The sequence below is a fragment of the Panicum virgatum genome, chromosome 7K (assembly GCF_016808335.1).
Source record: "Panicum virgatum strain AP13 chromosome 7K, P.virgatum_v5, whole genome shotgun sequence".
NCBI lineage: Eukaryota > Viridiplantae > Streptophyta > Magnoliopsida > Poales > Poaceae > Panicum > Panicum virgatum.
In genome coordinates, this window is record NC_053142.1 from 34,290,114 (window position 1) to 34,310,034 (window position 19,921).

The 19,921-nt window shown below is 47.3% G+C and overlaps 2 protein-coding genes and 2 pseudogenes across 2 annotated transcripts; 1 reads left to right on the forward strand and 3 right to left on the reverse strand.

The window, feature by feature from the left end:
* The first annotated feature begins 1,952 nt into the window (after positions 1–1,952).
* On the forward strand, positions 1,953–4,621 carry LOC120641166 (mitochondrial uncoupling protein 3-like). The gene is made up of 2 exons (XM_039917165.1): positions 1,953–2,504; positions 3,837–4,621. The coding sequence occupies exons 1-2, from the start codon at positions 2,136–2,138 to the stop codon at positions 4,371–4,373; spliced, it is 906 nt and encodes a 301-aa protein (XP_039773099.1). The 5' UTR covers positions 1,953–2,135; the 3' UTR covers positions 4,374–4,621.
* On the reverse strand, positions 4,529–12,984 carry LOC120640164 (annotated as a pseudogene).
* LOC120641167 lies at positions 5,223–9,027 on the reverse strand (annotated as a pseudogene).
* Positions 12,985–16,155: 3,171 nt separating the features above from the next.
* LOC120643046 (probable fucosyltransferase 7) lies at positions 16,156–18,214 on the reverse strand. The gene is made up of 2 exons (XM_039919581.1): positions 17,908–18,214; positions 16,156–17,673 (listed from the first exon to the last, which is right to left on the reverse strand). The coding sequence occupies exons 1-2, from the start codon at positions 18,145–18,147 to the stop codon at positions 16,195–16,197; spliced, it is 1,719 nt and encodes a 572-aa protein (XP_039775515.1). The 5' UTR covers positions 18,148–18,214; the 3' UTR covers positions 16,156–16,194.
* Positions 18,215–19,921: the final 1,707 nt, after the last annotated feature.

Consider the following 19,921-nt stretch of genomic DNA (forward strand, 5'->3'; position numbering starts at 1 on the left):
CTAACAACCTTAGGCTGAAATAATACATGTTATTGTAGACAAACACAGCTTCACTATCAAATTATACAGTTTTAGAAACCAAAGACTTACTTTGTTGATGAACTCTAGCGACAAAGCATTCGCTTCAATTATCTCATCTGCCAAGTCCACATCAATGTAATATGCCAAACATATGAATTCCTGCTTCTACTCAAAAGGCACAAGTAAAACATCCCACTATGATAGAATTGCCAAGCCCCTTTTCATCAGCTACACACACATAGACACAAATGTCAAATTTATGAGCCTCGATAAAACATTACAATACTACATAAATGGGGAAACATTTTAATCTGAATACGAATGTGAATATGGATCTTATCGAATGCAGAATGGGAAAACATTTTAATCCGAATACAGAATGTGAGAACATTTTAATATGATCTTACTTCCCTTTACGTGTTATCATATTACCAAATTTATTTATAACTAAATTTGTGCATTAAAGATTTATCCAAAAATATGAATGGATAGCATGTAAGTATCTATCATCATGCAAAGTTTGAAGGTTGAACAAAAATTTGTGGAAGAAGAAACAAAAACAAGAGAGAAACTTGTACTCGAATAGTTGCGGGTTCAACTATTCATGGATATCCGCAACTTGTAACTATTTATGTGCAAGTTTTTCTTTTTTGTTTCTTCTTGCACAAGTTTGTATTCAACCTCAAACTTTGCATGATGGTATATGGTTATGTATTCTATCCATTCATATTTTTCAATAAAATTTTGATGCATAAATTTAGATATAATTAAATTTGGTAACACGATAACCATAAAAGGGTGGTATGTAACACCAGATATGTTGTTATGTTATCACACCCTTGACCAGTCCTTACTGTTGTTGTATCGTCAATGCATGAGCTCACGTCCTGACCGACCGAACGCCCAACAACATCATATAGCGCCATAGCCTCACCATCGCTTACTCTCTTTTTTTTTATTAACACAGACACTCACAACACACACGCATCACTCTTACTTGTGTGATGCAACATAATATGGGATTGGCCGAGGCAGTCGTGGTCGTCGGTGCGGGCATTGAGGTGGTCATGGTCGTGGCGGCAGGAAGCGCGCAACCCCTTGCTAGACATGGCAGAGCTGAGTCGGGGGTGGTGAACTGGGCGGAAAGCGGCAGCGATGGCGCGCGTATCTGGTTGCCTGGGCTTGCGATCACCGCGGCGGGTCCGGCTAAATAGAGGCATCCGCATCGCACGGCCCCCGACAGCAGGTGGAGGATGGGCTATGGCAGCAGTGACCGGCGACGAACCCGGTGGGTGAGATTGGGGGTGGCAGGGTGCCAGCGATGGTCGTGACCACAGCGGCGTCACCGGTTGGGGCAAATCGTAGGATAAGGGAGTGGGAGACGGCAAGGCGGATCCGCCGGCAGGGTAGCTGGGTTAAGGCCAATCCGGAGTGGCTGCTCCGGTGAAGGCTGCCTCCGATTCGGAAAGAGGCAGCGGTGAGGTAGCGACTAGCGAGGGGGTGGCAGTGGAGGCCCCGTTTGGTTTCTCATAGCACAACTTGCGCTACAAGAGAATCTTGCATGCATAGAGTAATAAAAGAAATTTATTTGTAAAATTTTTTACATATAAATGCAACTTTGCGCGACGAATCTAATGAGCCTGATGAATCCATAATTAGCTACAATGATGCTGTAGTAATTCTCTAATCATGTGATTATGTAATCAAAGGTCACGTTAGATTAGTCTCGCGAAGTAATGCAGGAGTTGTGTTTATTTAATACCTCTAATTACTGCCAAACCAAACAGGCAGGCAACATCGGGGCATGTACAATGGGCCGCACCTAGCAGGCCGACAGACGCGCGCAGACAGGCCCAGGGACTTTGAGACGTCGTCGTCGAATGTGAGTGACTTCTGGCATTTCTGAAGATGGAGTTCGTCCAGGAACGACGAGAATCTGGTTAGGCTGGAGGTGCATATTCTGGCAAGGAGTGCTATTTCAGATTCTTTTGTCAGGTTGTACTCAGCAGTTTTGTCAGGATTTAGGTTCCAATTCGCTTGCGTTTCAGAATTTGGGTGGGTTCCAATTCAAGAAAAAAAATCTAATCGCTGCATTGCCAGAGAAGCCCAGAGAGATGCCAGCCGACAGTGCCGAGGCCGGCGGCGGCCGCCGGGGGACCCTGGCCAAGGTCTCCCTCTCGTCGGTCTCGGCCGCCATGGCGGAGGCCTCCACCTACCCCTTGGACGCCCTCAAGACGCGCCTCCAGCTCCACCGCAGCCCCGGCGCCGCGGGCGGGGGCGGCGTGATCCGCGCCGCGGCCGAGCTCGCCCGCGACGGCGGGGTGTACCGGGGCTTCTCCCCCGCCGTGCTCCGCCACCTGATGTACACCCCGCTCCGCATCGTGGGGTACGAGCATCTCCGGTCCACCCTCGCCAGCGGGGGGCGGGAGGCCAGCGTCGTCGAGAAGGCGCTCGCCGGGGGACTCTCCGGCATTGCTGCGCAGGTAAAATTTTCTTAGGAACGTAGGAAAGGTCACTTTATTTAGATCCATGTCCAATCAAACGATGCAAATTTTGTGATGTCCTCACACTCATAAATCATAATGTGAGCAGTGAGAAATAACAACATGAAAATACAGTTGTCAGAGAAGGTGACGAGAAGAAATCAGGCGAGTTCTGAAAAACAGAACTGCAATTCGAAGTGAGATTTGCTGATAGGTCGTGACGTTGTTACTATCACAGTTTGATTAGTGATGGATTAAGAACATATTTCGGGTTAGTAGGCCCTGAACTTTGAAATGGATGAGAGATATAGCAAGATGTTGATCCAAAGCTCCAAACCATAGTTGACTCACATGCTTTTTAGTTTCACAAGCTGTTCATTTCAAACAATGCTGAGAGAGGCGCTTTTAATTGATCCCTGTCATTAATTAATCATCGGCCTCAATATTGAAGTGGTGTGATGGATGATAAAGAAGCGCACCCTCAGTCTAGACTTTTTTGTTCAACTGTTGTATGGCACAATGATTCAGTGACTACATTGAGCAGTAGCAGTAGCGACAAGCCAAAAACTACAGTATATGGTCCAGGAGTATCACTATCTACATGTGCTTGTATTCTTCAACCCCCATAATATGATCATTTGCTTCCAACACCTCTGGTCCTCCCCAACAGTTGGCAGCTGCTGACAGGGCCCTCTGGCAAAGGTACTTACCACAATCAGGTCCCTGTCACTGCTCCCTAGGCCTTGATGAACTATCAGATCATACCAAGACTTGTAGAGAGTACTAAGGTGCAGGTTGTCAGTATATCTTGTAACGAGGTGCCTCAATGTGATTCATATAGAAAGGTGACTCCCATGATGGATATAGATGGATGGGATGATACTGGAGGAGCTGGTGATTCCCATGATGGTGAGAATATGGTTGGACAAAATATAGAAAGGTGACTCAACTAGCAGTTTTGTTCAGGCCTAAATTAATCCTCTTTAATAAATTTACCAATGAAACTTGAAACAAAATAGACATCCTGAATAGGTCCTGATGGTAAGGGCTTTATCTTTTGGTTGAATGGGATCGAATAGGTCAGCACATAAGCGTACCATCAGTCAGCTTAACTTGGTTTTTTCCCGGAGCTCATTGGAGGAGTAGGATCCTCAGATATTCAATTCTTTTAATGATAACATAATATTAGTTGAAATGTGATGTTTTAACTAATTATGGTCTGGTGTTGACTTTCCAAAATCATATTTTGTATGCTTTATGTAAAAGTTGCTAACTGCTAAATTTTCCTAGCTTCACCATTAGTATTTTTATTCCTGCCACTCTGCAGTGCAGGTGGTGGCGAGCCCGGCTGACCTCATAAAGGTAAGGATGCAAGCAGACAGCAGGTTGTTAAGCCAAGGTATCCAACCACGGTACACTGGAATCACAGATGCCTTCACAAAGATTATACGAGCTGAGGGCTTTCTGGGACTTTGGAAGGGGGTTGTTCCAAACGCTCAAAGGGCATTTCTTGTCAACATTGGTGAATTGACGTGCTACGATCAAGCAAAGCATTTCATCATTCGCAAGCAGATATGCGATGACAATCTATATGCTCACACATTGGCCTCTGTCGCGTCTGGGCTGTCCGCGACAACCTTGAGCTGTCCAGCAGATGTGGTCAAAACTAGGATGATGAACCAGAGGAAGGAGGGCAAAGCTCTGTACAGAAATTCTTACGATTGTTTGGTCAAGACCGTCAGCCATGAGGGCATAAAGGCTTTGTGGAAGGGTTTCTTACCCACATGGGCGAGGCTTGGCCCGTGGCAGTTTGTGTTCTGGGTTTCATATGAGAAATTGCGTCGTGCATCAGGTATTTCATCATTCTGACCTGATAATGGCGGCTGGATTTCATATGAGAGGCTCTTAGATCACAAAAGTTTGCATTTCTACACCTTCATTGTGGTTTCATGTAGGATACAGCCCTTTATATGTGCATTTACTTGACTATGAGCATGTATCCTTATTGTTTCTGAGGGAAAATGTAAATGAAATTGCTATGCCTCACTTTGTATTTTTGACAGTTTTTGTAATTCAGACAGTCTCAATTTGTCATCTATATAGAGGTTTATTCATAATCTTTGACTAATCACAGTATACGACGAGAGTAACAAAAATGAATATGTGATGCATGGAACTAAATAGCAGTAGCTCATGACTCCAGCAACTGGACACCCTCCGGGAAGTCCTCGCAGTGCCGGATGTGCTGGACCATCCTGCCGGTGTCACCTCTGGCCTTGGCCCGGCAGTCGTAGTTGGGCGGCTTGTGGTAGCACGTCTCGATGGTGGGGGCCAGCCGGCACGCCGTGTCCGGCGCCTTCCCGTGGTTGGGGGGCATCAGCACCCACGGTCTCAGCCCGGCCAGGCCCTGGCTGACGTACCCGAACGTCGAGACGCCCACTTGAACGTTGAGGATCTGGCCGTAGAACTCATCGGTGGAGATGGGCGCCCACTTGAACGTGCGCACCTGGATCCCCACGCGCTCGTCCGCCTTGGCAAAGTAGGCGGCGTGGTGCCGCGCCACCATGCCCCACACCGAGTTGCTTGGGTGGAAGAGGTAGCAGCCGAGGTGGTGGAACACGGTGTCGCGGCGTGGGAACATGCGGTGGAGCTCCCGCTTGAACCATACAATAGAATTGAGATTTTGAGAACCATATCCCAGATTGTGGCATTAACATCTTACACAACAAACAAATTAGGTATGAATTGAATATAGCGCATAGATACCACGTAATTCGCCTACAGCAGAGAACATACTTAAACATCAGTTCGCAATCTTCAGTATGAGAAATACAAAGCAGGATGTAATCACATAAGCAATCCCTGATACACAAGAGCAAGGAAGAAAAATCCGTTTAAAAGGATTCAGAAACAACCTCCTCTGTACACAGTAAAGAGTGGTGCAACAAGACTTGTCTGTGTTCAGGGATTGCTATCTCAGTATTAACTGCTGTTCAGGGATTGCTATCTCAGTATAACTGCTGCATTTCTCAAGGTCAGATACCTTTGGACGTATTCATCGGGAAGCATCCTGATCCGCTTGAACACCTCTGGATCTGCATAGCGCAGCTTTGTCCTCGGATCCATATACGGTGCCTGCACCGAGAAATTTAGTTCACTTGCCTCTTGGCAGCCAAAGAGTAAAGAGAGAATGCAGTAGTAGGGAATGACAAGTTTGATAAAAAAATAGCAACGCAAATAAGTTTGTCCAGATTCTTCTTTCTAGAATTCTGTTTCACTAGGGATTATTGTCCACTGCTCATTGGCTAGGACAGGACTGCGCAACTCAGCCAAATTAAAACATAGATGTCAGTGGAGGCCTGAGGATATCCAAAGCACAAACTATTAATATCAAGGAACTGCAATAAAGCTTCTACATGACATCATCTAAGGAAGTCCAATATACAAGTTATTAACATCATAGGAGGTGAAGTTCATCAAGGCTTTAAATCTCCCGCTATAGCCCGCTATAGCTATTTGAGGCATGGTACCGCTATTTAAACTCTTGTGTAATTTAGCCGCAATAGCCCGCTATAGCCTCATTTAGCCTGCTATTAGCTGTTTTTTTTTAGTCCAGCCGCTAAATCTCTTATCCCGCTATTTAGAACCATGAAGTTTATACATTATGTCACTCTATGAGTTACTGAGTTGATGCCAAACAAGTTAGTAAAAAAGTCTAGAAAAAATAGACAAAATCCTTGCCATTAAACAAAGTGCACTAAAAAATGATGTTCAATAATTTCAACAGCTAACTGCAAAATGTCAGAATTTAGATAGTCAAACCAGCAATCAATTATCACTTAAATTTGAAGACATACAAAATATGCACAAAATCTTGTATCATAAGGGTTCCAACACAGACTAGCAACTTATAGATACAGGTGACTAACTTGTATGAAATGACTGCCAGGAACCTATAATTGCCTAGTCATTCTAATCTAGCGCTACAAACTCCTAACAGTTCCTAGTCTAGCACTATCAAGTACAGGTTTTCTTTCTCATGGCTTCCACACACACAAAATATAGTAAAACGAAAAGTCATACTGTGTGAGTCCTAATCAGAGGTTTCATGAAGGTGGAAATACAAGCTCAAAAGAGTATCATGATAGACACATTCTCAAAACACCCATCATCATCTTCACAGCTCCCAAAGAAGAAAATCATACACATTTTCAAAAGAAAAAAAGACATGCAAGGCTTCTTTAACATAATAGTCCACTGTTCAAAACTCAAAAAGCACCAGTATTGACAAACATACTACTAACAGTTTTGTTTTTCTTAGCTCTAGCTTCTTATAAGCTACCCATTTGTCTTTCTTCCAACCCAGCTAATTATTGCACATAATGTAAAGAAAGATCAGCTTTTATGTCCTACAGACAAGTATTAAACAGGTCCCATGCGGATAATACAATTACATATCAGATCACAAGTTAGCACTACATCAATATACAGAAATACAGAATGGCTGGTATTGGTAGTAATCCCTCCTTTACTGCAACAAGTAGCACACTGTCTAAACGATCCATAATTTGGAACGGAGGGAGTAGTTAGGAACACAATGTGACATTTTGTTTTTTTTTATCTTCTAATTTGACATTTAAACGCTGAATATAACCATTTAATGACCTTCTCAGATATGTATCCAAAAAGATTCCCAAAAGAACTAATATTAAATTAAACTTACCTCAAAACCTGTTATGTCACAGTATCTCTTTGATGGGTAAATGGATGGGGGCGATTGAATATTCAGATCTGCATAAAACCAAATTGTGTCACATATGATGTTTGTCTCGAACTAGAAAAACCACATATGCAGCATATTTAAGATAACATCAACCATGCAACACTCATCAAAATCTCATACAGGATTACCAGAGGCCATATTCTTCAGTACATGATATTATATTATCTAAAAAAACTACAAATGACAAGAATAAAAACCTGTCAATTTTTCTAGTACCATCAATGCCAGTTTGCTGGATTTTTAATATTTGATACTAAGGACAGTTTTCTGCTGATTTTTCATGTCACGAGCTTTCCAATAATATAAAATAAAATGAGAAAGCGACAATTTATATTTGTTCTCAACAATTTATTACAAGGTTCCCTCTACAATGGTTTGCAAGAACCTAAAAATTTTATCAGTTTACATCAAAGATCTCGACATTATTAATTGTATTGACATAATACAATAGAATTGTAATGATGACATTAACCTAATGCTTTGTGTGTGAACAGTCGAGCAGTTACTCTAAAGACAAATTTCAATATGATATGATACTTCTGCTGTCCAAAACTGTACACGGCTCCAGTTCTGAAGCTCTTTTTCTTTACTAAAACACATGCATCCACCAGCCATGAAGAGTAATAGAGCATGATCTAAATCTACCAAATTTTATTTAAGGTAAAGTAACCCAAATAAACATGGAGAACGGAAGGGAAACACCGAAACAGGAGATTTGCAAAGACAAAGGAGGCAGCAAAGCCTAAGCACGGCCATAGCGCACAATAATCGAGCAAATCTACCAGAACTCAGATGGGGTATCCAATCTGAGAAGAAAGGGTGGATCGGACGGGGCTCACAGTTGGGGCGGTCGGGGGGGCATGGAGGAGGCATCTGCAGCCTGGAGGAGGTGGCGTAGGTGCTTCCACTGGCGCCCCCGGAACTGGCCCTTGGGATACTTGTCCGCCGTCTGCACCTTCTTGAAAGGCAACGACGGCGCCAGCACCATCTCCGTCCTCACCACCTCAGATTCCATCCTCTTATACTCTCCTGCGCTGGCAAGGCGGAGCAGGATGAGACCAAGTCTCCGGCGGTTCCTTCGCTTCGGGCTCTAGGCGACGTCGGTTGCCGGCGAGCAGTGGCGGAGCTAGAATCTCACGGCTGAGTATTCCACGTACATAAAAAAATTCGATGTAAATGTGCAATAGTAATAAACAAAGTCTAAGCATAGTGGCATAGTGCCATTGTCTCTATTAATTATTAAGAAAAAAATACAAAACATCAAAGCAGGCTCAAAGCTACTAATAAAAAAATGTAACTCTACAATGCAAATATGCTATTGCTAGCACCATTCTTCTTCATCTATGTTACAAGAATCCAATGCAACAAAAAATCAGAAAATGAAATCTTAACTTTTTACTTTGAAGAATGCTCTGACATTGGTGTGCTCACCTTGCGGCCTTGCCTCAAGCAGCACGGCAAGCCGGAGACGAACCGAGGCCGTCGTGGCGCGCGGGTTGCCGGCAGTGAGCGCCGGGCTCGCCGTCGTCGTCGCCTGCCGGTCGCCGGTCGCCAAAGTCGGGATGCTTGCCGCTAGGGGTAGGCTCAGCCGCGTCCGCGTGCCCTCGTAGCCGCAGCAGCGGCAAGGCACGACCGCCGACGGCCGAGCGCCGAGGGGAGACTGGGAGGGCAGGCCGACCGCCGTTCTTGGTCGGTCGCCGTTCCGCGTCGCCGCCTGGATGGGTGGGCGTTCGGCTTACCGAAAAAATTCAGGTCGGATATTTCGGATTTTCTAATATTCGGGTTTTTAGAAATACTACCCAAAATTTATTCGGGTTTTTAGAAATACTACCCAAAATTTATTTAAAAAACAATACCCGACATTTCGGGGACTCGAAAGTTGAGGTTCGGGTTCGGATTTATCCGATATGCCCGAAATTTCCCAATCTGCAAGCCGCCGCCGGCCGGCCGGCGCTCCTCTGCTCTCCCCGAGGTCGATGCGCAGCCGCCGCCGGCCGGTGCTCCTCTGCTCTCCCCCGAGGTCGATGCGCAGCAGCCGCCGGCGAGGGTGGCGCTGCGGCACTCGGGAGCGGCGGCGACGCGAGGTGAGTGTGCAGGTGGAGGCGGGCACCGGGCAGTGGCGTGGCGGCGGCCGGCAAGAGGGGGCGCAGTGCTCAGCTCGCGGCTAGGCGGTGGCCGGTGGGCGCTGCCGCGCTGGGTCTGGGGGCGGCGCCGGCGGGGCGCTGTGCAGGCGGCGGTGCGGGTGGAGTGCGGCGCTGGGGCTATGGCATGGGAGTTGGACTGCCGGGGGGCGCTGCTGCACTGGTCGGCTCTCGGCTTGGGTGCGGTAGGGTTAGGGTTAAGGTACTTTGTGCCTTGGTGGGCTGGGATCAAATGAACAAATACACATGGGCTGGGCTATTTTTCGGATTCTTCGAGTATTTCGGATATCGTGGCCTAATACCCGAATTACCCATACTAAATTTGGGTACTGTGGGTTGTAACTCGAATTGGGATTCGGGTTTTTCAGGCTCGGATTTTTCAGGTTCGGACTCGGATTTTTCGGGTTCGAATTTTGAGTTTTGAGTTTTCTGCCCAGCCATAGCCCTGAGGAGAGCGATGCGATTTGGGGGAGAGGCAGCTAGCTAGCCACGAAAGAGGAAACAGGATGTGACCTTTTTTTTCCTTTGGTGCCTTGGTGGGCTGACTATCGCTGCTTTTCTATTAGGCTTTGGGCTAGATACAAGTTATACCATGATACCGTACATTAATATATATGTATGTATTTGTATTTGTTTCTAAAACCTTGGGTATTCCATGGAATACAGGAGAATACCCCTAGCTCCGTGCTGGCATTTTTTATGCCCAATAGAATATAAATTCAGCAAGCGCACAGAATCACCGCTGTAGCACTTCACCTTGGAATATTCCAGGATATCGTATTTTTCCTCAAGGAACCACTATGGTAAAGAGTATCGTAAATCGAATGATAATCGTACTAGCTTAATCAACCGACTAACTAGACGGGATTAAGCCAGATATAAGGATATGATAGATGGCCAGTCTATGACCGAATGACACGCGGAGGCTCAACTCCTTAGAGAGCAAGCAGCTGGGAGGACAACGAGCGAGATAAGACACCTGATACACTTCTGAACTATCGAGCTAGCCTCTCTAGATCAGACTAACTATCTGACTAATTCTCGGAAAGATAGAGCTTACTTCGGCGGCCTCAGAGAAGGACTTAGACTAGGATGAGCAGGGAGTCCAATGGCAGTCGGCACTACTGCTATGAAAGCACCCGAACATGGTGGACTACGAGAAACGGACAGGGCTATCACCACCTGCCGCCTACCACAACGGTTCTGTGGGGTGGAATATACTTTCTAGCTAACACTAAGTTCAGACACCATGCTGCACTCAGTGTTAGGATTTCTCTCGAGGCCTTCGAGAGAAATTCCCCTCAACCTAGAGCACTAACTGTAGATACACTAGTCCGGGCGAGAAAACCCATAAGATAGGATCCCGAAAACTAGAAAGATAACTCAGCCTAAACTAAAGGATACAACTTCCGCACTCGAACTGAATACTCAGACTCGAGAAGGTAAAAGAATGCGGAAAGTAAAACTGACTCAAAAAAGTAGAGAAGATAACTTATATTAATAAAGTCGAAAGAAAGATACAAGAGCTATACCAGACTTTCGATGACTCCGGAATCCCGAGCAAGCTCGACTCGACTCTAACTCCCAAACTACTAGCCTACTCTCGAAAGTAAAGAGAGGATGAGCTCCAATGGTGTGTGTGTGTCCACAAGTGATGGATGGGGGTTCTATTTATAGCCTTCCAAGGTCGGTTCTGAGCAGGTGAAGCACGTGGCGTCAGTTGTAAGCGGTTGAAGTTGGTGTGCTTGTCTTCCACGCGAAGCCGGGGCGCCAGAGGCTGCCAGGTAGGGCTGGCCGGCCTCCCTAGGCTGGCCGGCCAAGGGGTGTGGCCACGTGGCCACCGCCTTTGCATGGACGTCTGTGATCATCTCCTGAAGTCGGTGTTGGTTGCGTAGCTCTGAAACAGACAAGGCCAGGCCGGCCGGCCTCCCTCTGGCTCCTCTCGGCCCTTCGTTGCACCAACATTACACTTGTACGATTGTGATCTTCCTGAGAGGTGGATTGGTGACTTGGACACGAGTTTGCACTGAGTTGTGAGTCCTTTGATCCTTGTGCAAGTCTTTCGGTCCACTCGGTCAAACCGACATCCAATCCTCGACTCATAGGCATTTGAACGTGTCACATTGCCCCTGGATCGAAGACGTGGCACGATGTGTGGAGGTGACAGGCTGACCAGCCTAGGAGAGGCCGGTCGGCCTGGGTTTTTGCCCGTTTTCGTCCAACTTTGGTACATGTTCACCTGAAATCACAACTCATCCAAAACTTGTGGAATTTATTAGAATTAAATAGAATATGAATGAAACATAGTGTAAAGCTCAATTTATTTCCGGGAAGTTGACGGTCAGAATATAAAATTATGGCCATCAACACTCCACTAGTGCCCGGCTCGAAGTAGTTGTCCGCCTGGAACACGAGCTAGAGCACGCACCGCAGCTGGGCGTGCACGTCGTCGCAGAAGAAGAGCTTGTCCTGGGCGTTGTAGTTGTGCACAAGGTGCGCGTACAGCCACAGCGTGTTGCCGAGAGCTGCCGAGGCTCTCGAGAGTGTCGACGGCGAGCTTCCCAAGGGCGGGGAGGTCCCCGCGCGGCAGGATCCACGTGGACCCTGGGAACGGCTCGCAGAAGAGGTCGTCGAGGTCGCCGCGGCTGCCGTCGTCAAGGAGGAGGACGCGGTCGGTGAGGAGCGCGTAGAGGAAGCCGGCGGTGATGGAGAGGATGCGGTTGCCGAGGCCCGCGTTTGGGGTCCACACGAGGTAGCTGCACGAGGGATCGGTAGCGCCGTCGCCGGAGGAGGAGGCGTTGGGCGGCGCGCGAAGGCGCTCGATGGCGCGCGCGTAGGCGAGGGTGCCGGGGCCGCAGAGGCGGAGGGACTCGTACCAGCGGAGGGAGGCGACGAGGTGCGGCGAGAGCACGTGCAGCGACGCCCGGCGGTACCGCGAGGCGCGGTAGCGGCTGAGGCAGGAGCGATCGTCGAAGTCCGACGAGAGGAGGCCGCCCAGGAGCCTGTCGCCGGGGTCCGGCACCGTCGCCAATGGGACGGTGCCCTTGTCAGACACTGTCGTACGTTCACACAGAAAAACAAGAACAAGTTTAGGCCCTAGTTCCTAAAAAAATTTCTACCACATCGAATATTTGGACATATGCATGGAGCATTAAATATTGTTGAAAAAATAACTAATTACACAGTCTAACTGATTAGCACGAGATAAATTTTTTAAGGCTAATTAATCCATAATTAAATATTATTTGTCATGTAACAACGAAATATGCTACAGTACCAAAAAAATTCAAACTTTTCATCAACACACCTTAGCAAAGCGATTACAATTTTATGCGAACGTCGTCTATCTAGTTTATCACTAAACCGTGAGAGGATGTATACCGGCGTTCATGACGACGCGGACTCCGGCCGAGACCCATGTCCCGGCGTCGCTGGAGGGCGTCCACCGGGCGCCGAAGAGGACGGCGGCCGCCACGATCGCCGCGGTCAGCAGCACCGTGGTCGGCCGCACGGCCGACGATCTGCTCCTGCCGGCGAGCTGCGACCGTGCCGCCATGCTGCCACGACTCGGCCTCCGATCCGGTCCGCCGCTAAGCTGCCTAGCAGGAACGTCGTGCTCCGGCTTGCTGCCATCGTCGTGCCTAATTATGGTGCTATAGCTGAAGCTTGCACCTCGAGGACGCAAGGTGGTGCGCGCGCTGGACTGAAGCAAGCGATCGACACTAGCTGCAGAGCTTCAGGGTCAATGCTTCGATCGTGGCGGAGCCGGATGCACCACCAGGACAGGCCAAAGGCCAAACCTACCATCAATAATACAGGGCTGTGAACTGTACGCAATCTGGGCATGATTTCGGAGGCAGGACCCGTTCCGACTGTCCAATGTTAAGCAGCTTGGCGAATAATCAGCAAAGAGGAGTGCAAAGGTGATGAGTAATGTTTTCGTCCACATTGTAAAACCTCGAGAAGCTCCTTACTCAAGAACCAAGCAACCTTTACCCAGTTCGGACAAATGCTTGGTCAAGGAAGTTGGCAGAACCTGCTGGCATGTAAGCGTATTTTACAATGTGCACATGTAAACGGCTGCCTTGCCCGAGAATCAACGTTGTCGATCGTCCTTGAGAGAGTTTGGTTTCATCTCCACTCATTGGAACCATTTTTAGAGACAGGTCATGCCGTCACCCGTTATAAATGTATTTATAGAAACCGGTGATGCCAACATTGATGCCCTAAAAATATATTTCTAGGTACTGGTGATTGTATCATCCGCCTATAAAATGGTGGCTATTTTCAGGGACGATTGACGTCATCACCCGCTTCTAAAAATACATTTTCAAGGCCGGCGAATTGCTACAGTAGCACCACTCTCTTTGTAGGAGTGGATTACCTTTTAACCCGTCTCTAGAAAAAATAGAGGCATTCCTATAAAATTATTTTTTAAGTAGTGATAAGGTATCTATTATCTTATTATTTAGCCAACAAACGGAGCCTCCACGTTCGGTCTCAAGGCCTAGAAATTCTCACAATAATCGTAGAAAATAAGAGAAATTAAAATTACCCACCACTGCCATTATGATAAAAATCGACCCAAAATACCCCTGTGTCTGATTAAATATAGCCCACCATGTCATTATAAAGAAATTAATCCAACCACTGTCGTTATGATAAAAATCGACCCCAAATACATATGTGTCTAACCAAATATAGCCCACCACGTCATTATAAAGAAATTAATTCAACATTTAACATAGTAACGAGACTCCAAACAACTAGCTTTGGATAAACTAGGAGATTCTTAAAAGTTACTATCATGATTTTTAATTTATTTTTTCTACAGCCATAAATATTGATAAAAAAATTTCGGAAAAGCTTCATAAAAATATTTGCACACCATAACACCACGCTAGAAAAAGTAGAAAAGTTGTAGCCTCACAGTTTACTGAGATATCTTATTATTTGGCCAACAAACGAAGCCTCCACGTTCGATCTCAAGTCTTAAAAATTGTCACGTTAATCGGAGAAAATAAGAAAAATTGAAATTACCCACCACTGCCATTACGATAAAAATTAGCCCTAAATACCACTGTGTTTGACTAAATATAGCCCACCATGCCATTATAAAGAAACTAATCCAATATGTAACATAGTAATGAGACTCCGAACAACTAGCGTTGGATAAACTAGGAGATTCTTAAAAATTACTATCATAATTTTTAATTCATTTTTCTACAGTCATAAACATTGATAAAAAAATTCGGACAAGCTTCAAAAAAATATTTGCACACAACAGCACCACGCTAGAAAATGTAGAAAAGTTGTAGCCTCACAGTTTACTGAAAAATACTATCATTATTTTAGTTGAATAATTATAATATTATTTTTAGCATACAATAGAAACATGTATAGATAAAGTTAATATGTGTTCTATTTACTAACATTTCAGTCAAAAGTCATGTTGAAACTAATAAATGGCGCTGAAAAAACTAGAAACAACCTTATGTCAACCATTGTTTATCTCACTATCTTAGTCAAATCAGTTGCAGCATATTTGAATTGACAAAATGAGTACACAAGGCTAAGAGAGGAACAAAATAGGTGCACTAAATCCATATTCCATTGTAAACAATAAGGGAGATGAGAAAAAATAAGAAAAAAGGAAAAGGAAAATGAGAAAAAGAAAGGCCATAAGCGCGCGGATACGGAGTGGACGACGCGGAGGAGTGGAGTGTGGAGTGCGGAGGAACTATTATTAGATTAGGGGCAACAGCGAAGAAATGAATGGTTGGGAGTGAATAGAATTCACACGCTCTATCAATTCTACGAATTAAGTTGGGAATGAGAGAGTAAACCTCTCCTTTTTGTGTCTCCCCTTGAGCAACCAAGATAACAGCAAACAAGAAGCAGCAGCATCAGCAGGTGAGTACCAGGAAGACGCCAAGAAGTTGCTGCAAATCGTTGACTTAGAATCCAAATTAAATAAATAAAAACATTACGCTACAATATTAACTGTATCACATAAACCTAAAAAAATGCTCAAATAAATTCTTATGTCAAATATAATACTACCTCTAAATGAATAATAATTTGTTTGCCATTTACGCGATCCTCAAAACACAACTTTGAGTACTATTAAAAATTTACACTTTAGTAAAACTAAATAATTTTTAATCAACGTATACAACAATAAATTTAGAACTATCTCAAAATGGTATTCAATTCAAACCTAGAAGGAGTATGAAAATAAAATCAAATTATTGATCCTCAAAATAGCTTTAATAGATCTTGATTTTCGTCAACAAAAAATTGCTTTATGAAAGACGATTAAAAAAGTGTAACCTTAAATACACAAATAATAAATATAAATTATTAAATTATTAAAATATGTAACATTATAGATGGTAATATCTAGCCACTAGGGGTGGTAATGGGCCATGGCCCTAATGGCATCTTCACAGCCCAATAAAGCCCTTAAAATTTTTAGTTCAAAAATACATATGTTTAGAGCCCGGTCCTTTTAGGACCCGATCCTTAGATTTTCTAGTTCAAAATGTTGGGCCCTTTACCACCCCTGTAGCCGCGCAAATACGCAGGTGGCCTTCCTAGTTTTTATATAAATTGGTAATGTATAGTACATCTAGTTACAATTGGATAAACATGGTGTATAATATATCACACTTTTATGAAAATCTTGTTTACCGTTATAATATGATAATACAAACAAACAACCCTCTCCTGTAGCAAGCACAGATTTGTTTACATGAACAGTTCATCACTCCACCAACTGCACGCCCTGCGGGAAGTCCTCGCAGTGTCGGATGTGCCGCACAATCCTGCCGACGTCACCGTTGGCCCTAGCGCGACAGTCATAGTTCGGCGGCGCGTGGAAGCACGGCTCCATGGTGGCGGCGTGCCGGCACGGCGTGTCGGGCGCCTTCCCGTCGACGGGGGTCAAGAGCACCCAGGGTCTCAGCCCCGCCAGCCCCTGGCCGACGTACCCGAACGTCGAGACGGCGGTGGTGACCACCGCGTCCGAGAAGCTGAGCAGCACCATCTCCGCGAGCGCCTTCTGGTTGTGCTGCTGCTCGCCGGAGCGCTGCGCACCCAGCTGCGTCGGCTGGTGCACGCTCACCGCCGACCCGTTCTTCTGGTACAGCTCCCTGAGCTTCTCCGAGTACTCGCCGTGCAGGGACACGACGAGCACGGCCTTCTGTTTCGCCGGCTGGCCGCCGTCGTTGGAGCCCCCGGCGGCCGTGGCTGCGGCGGCGGGGACGGGCAGGATGCCCTCGCGCTGTGAGCAGTTGAGGATCTGGCCGTAGAGCTCGTCGGCCGAGATGGGCGCCCAGCGGAACCTGCGCACCTGGATGCCCACGCGCTCGTCCGCCTTGGCATAGTACTCGTCGTGGTACCGCGTCGCCATGCCCCACACCGTGTTGCTCGGGTGGAAGAGGTAGCGGCCGAGGTGGTGGAACACGACGTCGCGGCGCGGGAACATGCGTTGGAGCTCCCGCTCCAGCCCCGGGACCAGGAACAGGCCCGGCACGAAGTAGTTGTCCGACTGGAACACGAGCCACGGCACGCGCCGCAGCTGGGCCTGCACGTCGTCGCAGAAGAACTGCTGGTCCTGGTGGACCTTGCGGTAGTCGTGCCGAAGGTGGACGTACAGCCACGGCGCGCCGCCGGGATCCTCGCCGCGGCGCAGCACGGACCGGAGGCTCGCGTGGTGCCCGGCGGTGAGGTGCCCCATGCCGAGGATGGGGAAGCTCTCGTCTTCCTCGAGGATCCACGTGGAGCCCGGGAACGGCTCGCAGAAGAGGTCGTCGAGGGCGCCGCCGCTGCTGTGGAGGAGGAGCACGCGGTCGGTGAGGAGCGCGTAGAGGAAGCCGGAGGTGATGGTGAGAATGTGGTTGCCGAGGCCCTCGATCGGGTTCCACACGAGGTAGCTGCACCCGGCCGCCGACGAGGAAGAAGACGGAGCGGCGGCCGCCGAGGCGTTCGGCGCCGCCGCCGCGCGCAGGCGCTCGACGGCGCGCGCGTAGGCGGGGGTGCCGGGGCCGCAGCGGCGGTGCAGCGACTCGTAGCGGCGGAGCGCGGAGACGAGGTGGGAGGAGATGGCGTGCACCGACGGCCGGCGGTAGAGCGCGGCGCGGTAGCGGCTGAGGCAGGAGCTTTCGTCGAACTCCGGCGCGAGGAGTCCTCCCAGGAGCCGGTCGCCGGGATCCGGCACCGTCGCCAGCGGACCGGCGGTGCCCTGGCCGTTCTGGTTGGACACTACCATGCCACATGCACGCAGAAAAAAGGAGATCAAATCTTTTTTTTAAAAAAAAAGAAGCCTTTGCACGCACGTTGCTTGGCTAGTTCATGCCTGCAGATGCTTCTAAAATTTCATGTACGTAACATTTTAGGGGCAGGTCATGCCTGCAGATGCCTAGCACACATGTTTAGTTTAAACCGTATGGTCACGTGTTGAGAAGCATATATATACGTCGTTGTGCGTACCGGCTTTCAGGACGTCGCGTACTCCGGCCGAGACCCAGGTACTGTTGCCGCCCGAGGGCGTCAGCCGGACGCCGAAGAGGACGCCGGCCATGAGCAGCGCCGCCGCCACGCTCGCCGCGACCACCAGCACCGTCGGCCGCGCCGCCGCCGCTCGGTACCACCGCCGGCGCGCCTCCAGCCCACGACACGGCGACAAGTGAGATCGTATCGCCTTGTTCTGATCCATCACTGCCTAGCTAGGAACGAGCGCGTACGAACTTTTGCTGCTGGCTGCTATAGAGCTAAATGCTGTGTGTTCCGGCCGGCCGGCGCACTGCACTCTGCCTGCTGATAGAGCTAGGGCTCGGCGTGGTTCTTATGAAGTGGGAGAGCTTGCAGCTTGAAGACGACGCAACATGTAGTAGGATAGACTTGCTGGGTCAATGCTTCGATCGGGCCAAAGTCGTCCGGCCACCACGCTCACCGTGATCACCATTCACCGCCGTTGAATTCCTGGAGGAGTTGAATTGTTATTTTTCCTATACGATCTTGTAACCGAATTTCTATATGCAATGAAGTCCACAACACGGAAAATGTGCCCTTTTCTACCAAAATGTACATGTGCGTAACTGCATTATAGCTGCTACACAAACTAATTTTTCTAATTAAGTAAAACTCGAGAGCCGTGGAAGGATGGAGTTGGGTGGGCGGCCACTTCAATAGTTCAATTGGAAGCCGTATGTGTGCATTGATTTGGCCTGACGACCAAGCCTGGACTGACAGAAGTCACGATAGGTGCAGGAACGGTGGAACGAGGTCTTGCAAGTTTGCGAACAGACGCACGCGCCCGGCGATGGGAGCAGCTTGCTGCTGTGCTTGGTCGGCCGCAGGAGAGGAAGAAGATAACCAGAGGCAGGACAATCATCCATTCGCATCATGCCTTCACGCTGACAATCCTTCGTGTCATGCTATATCAGTAAAAGTAGGCAAAATAAACGTATCTTTCTCTCACCAATGGTAAAAGTATGTGTCATTTTAAAGCTAGTATTTGAAGATATACCATTAATAACGATGATAAAAAAGTTGCAAAAGAGCATCTAGTCTAGTGATTACAAGAGCATCAGTAGCACCCAAGCTCGACTCTTGTGGGAGCGAATATTCTAGAATTAAATGACGAGTGGTAGGTAACGTTCCCGTCGAGGCGTCGACATCGAGGCGCCTATGGTGACTTCGTCAATGCTGGTGTGGCTCGGGCTTTGATCCCACTGATCTTATAAAGAGAAATACAGTATATGGCTGCATGGCTGGTGTAAACTGTACACAATGTGAGCATGATCTCGGTGGCACGACCTGTTCCCATGTACACTGTCCAATTTAAGCAGCTTGGCAGATCAGCAAAGAGGCACGAAGACCATTTCGTCGTCTTATCCTAGCTAGTAATGTCCCGTCCATATTGTCAAACCTTGTGCAGAAGCCGGAAGATGGAGTAGAGATCATGAACTGGTGGCTGAAAGAGCCGGCACTTTTGCCAAAGAAGACACGAAGACTCGAGGCATCGCTGATGATTTATGGCGCTTGGAACATCTATCTATTATATTAATAAGAGAGTGTTAAAAGAAGTCACCACGTTCGCCGAGAGAGTCTAGAAATTCTCACGTTAATCTAAAAGAGAGAAAGATTTGAACCGTCGGATTTTATGAAGATCTGACGGTCTAAAGTAATGAGAAGAGTCCATACCAATTCAATTAAGATGCAACGTGCAAATTAATGTAGAGTCCATATCCAATTAAAAACTATTACTTGGTTGAGTCTAGAGTCCGTATTGCATTAGAATCTGGCTTATCTGCCGCATGCTTAAAATGTTCAATAAATAATATTATAGGATTTGGACAAGAAAAATAATCCAGCCAAATAAATAAATAGATGGCCCACTAGCAGGTTCTGCGTAGCAAAATCAACTAGACCTATGAGCTTTTTTCACGCCTTGATCTTTGCGCCAGTTGTTTTGACTTTTTTGTAGC

What these genes read in the sequence shown, in the direction of transcription:
- LOC120641166 (XM_039917165.1), top strand. Translation starts at nt 2,136, where the DNA reads ATGCCAGCCGACAGTGCCGAGGCCGGCGGCGGCCGCCGGGGGACCCTG. An exon ending in TCTCCGGCATTGCTGCGCAG is followed by an intron (nt 2,505 to 3,836) that starts GTAAAATTTTCT and finishes TCTGCAGTGCAG; the next exon opens with GTGGTGGCGAGCCCGGCTGA.
- LOC120643046 (XM_039919581.1), bottom strand. Translation starts at nt 18,147, where the DNA reads ATGGATCAGAACAAGGCGATACGATCTCACTTGTCGCCGTGTCGTGGG. An exon ending in AAGCCGGTACGCACAACGAC is followed by an intron (nt 17,674 to 17,907) that starts GTATATATATGC and finishes CAGAACGGCCAG; the next exon opens with GGCACCGCCGGTCCGCTGGC.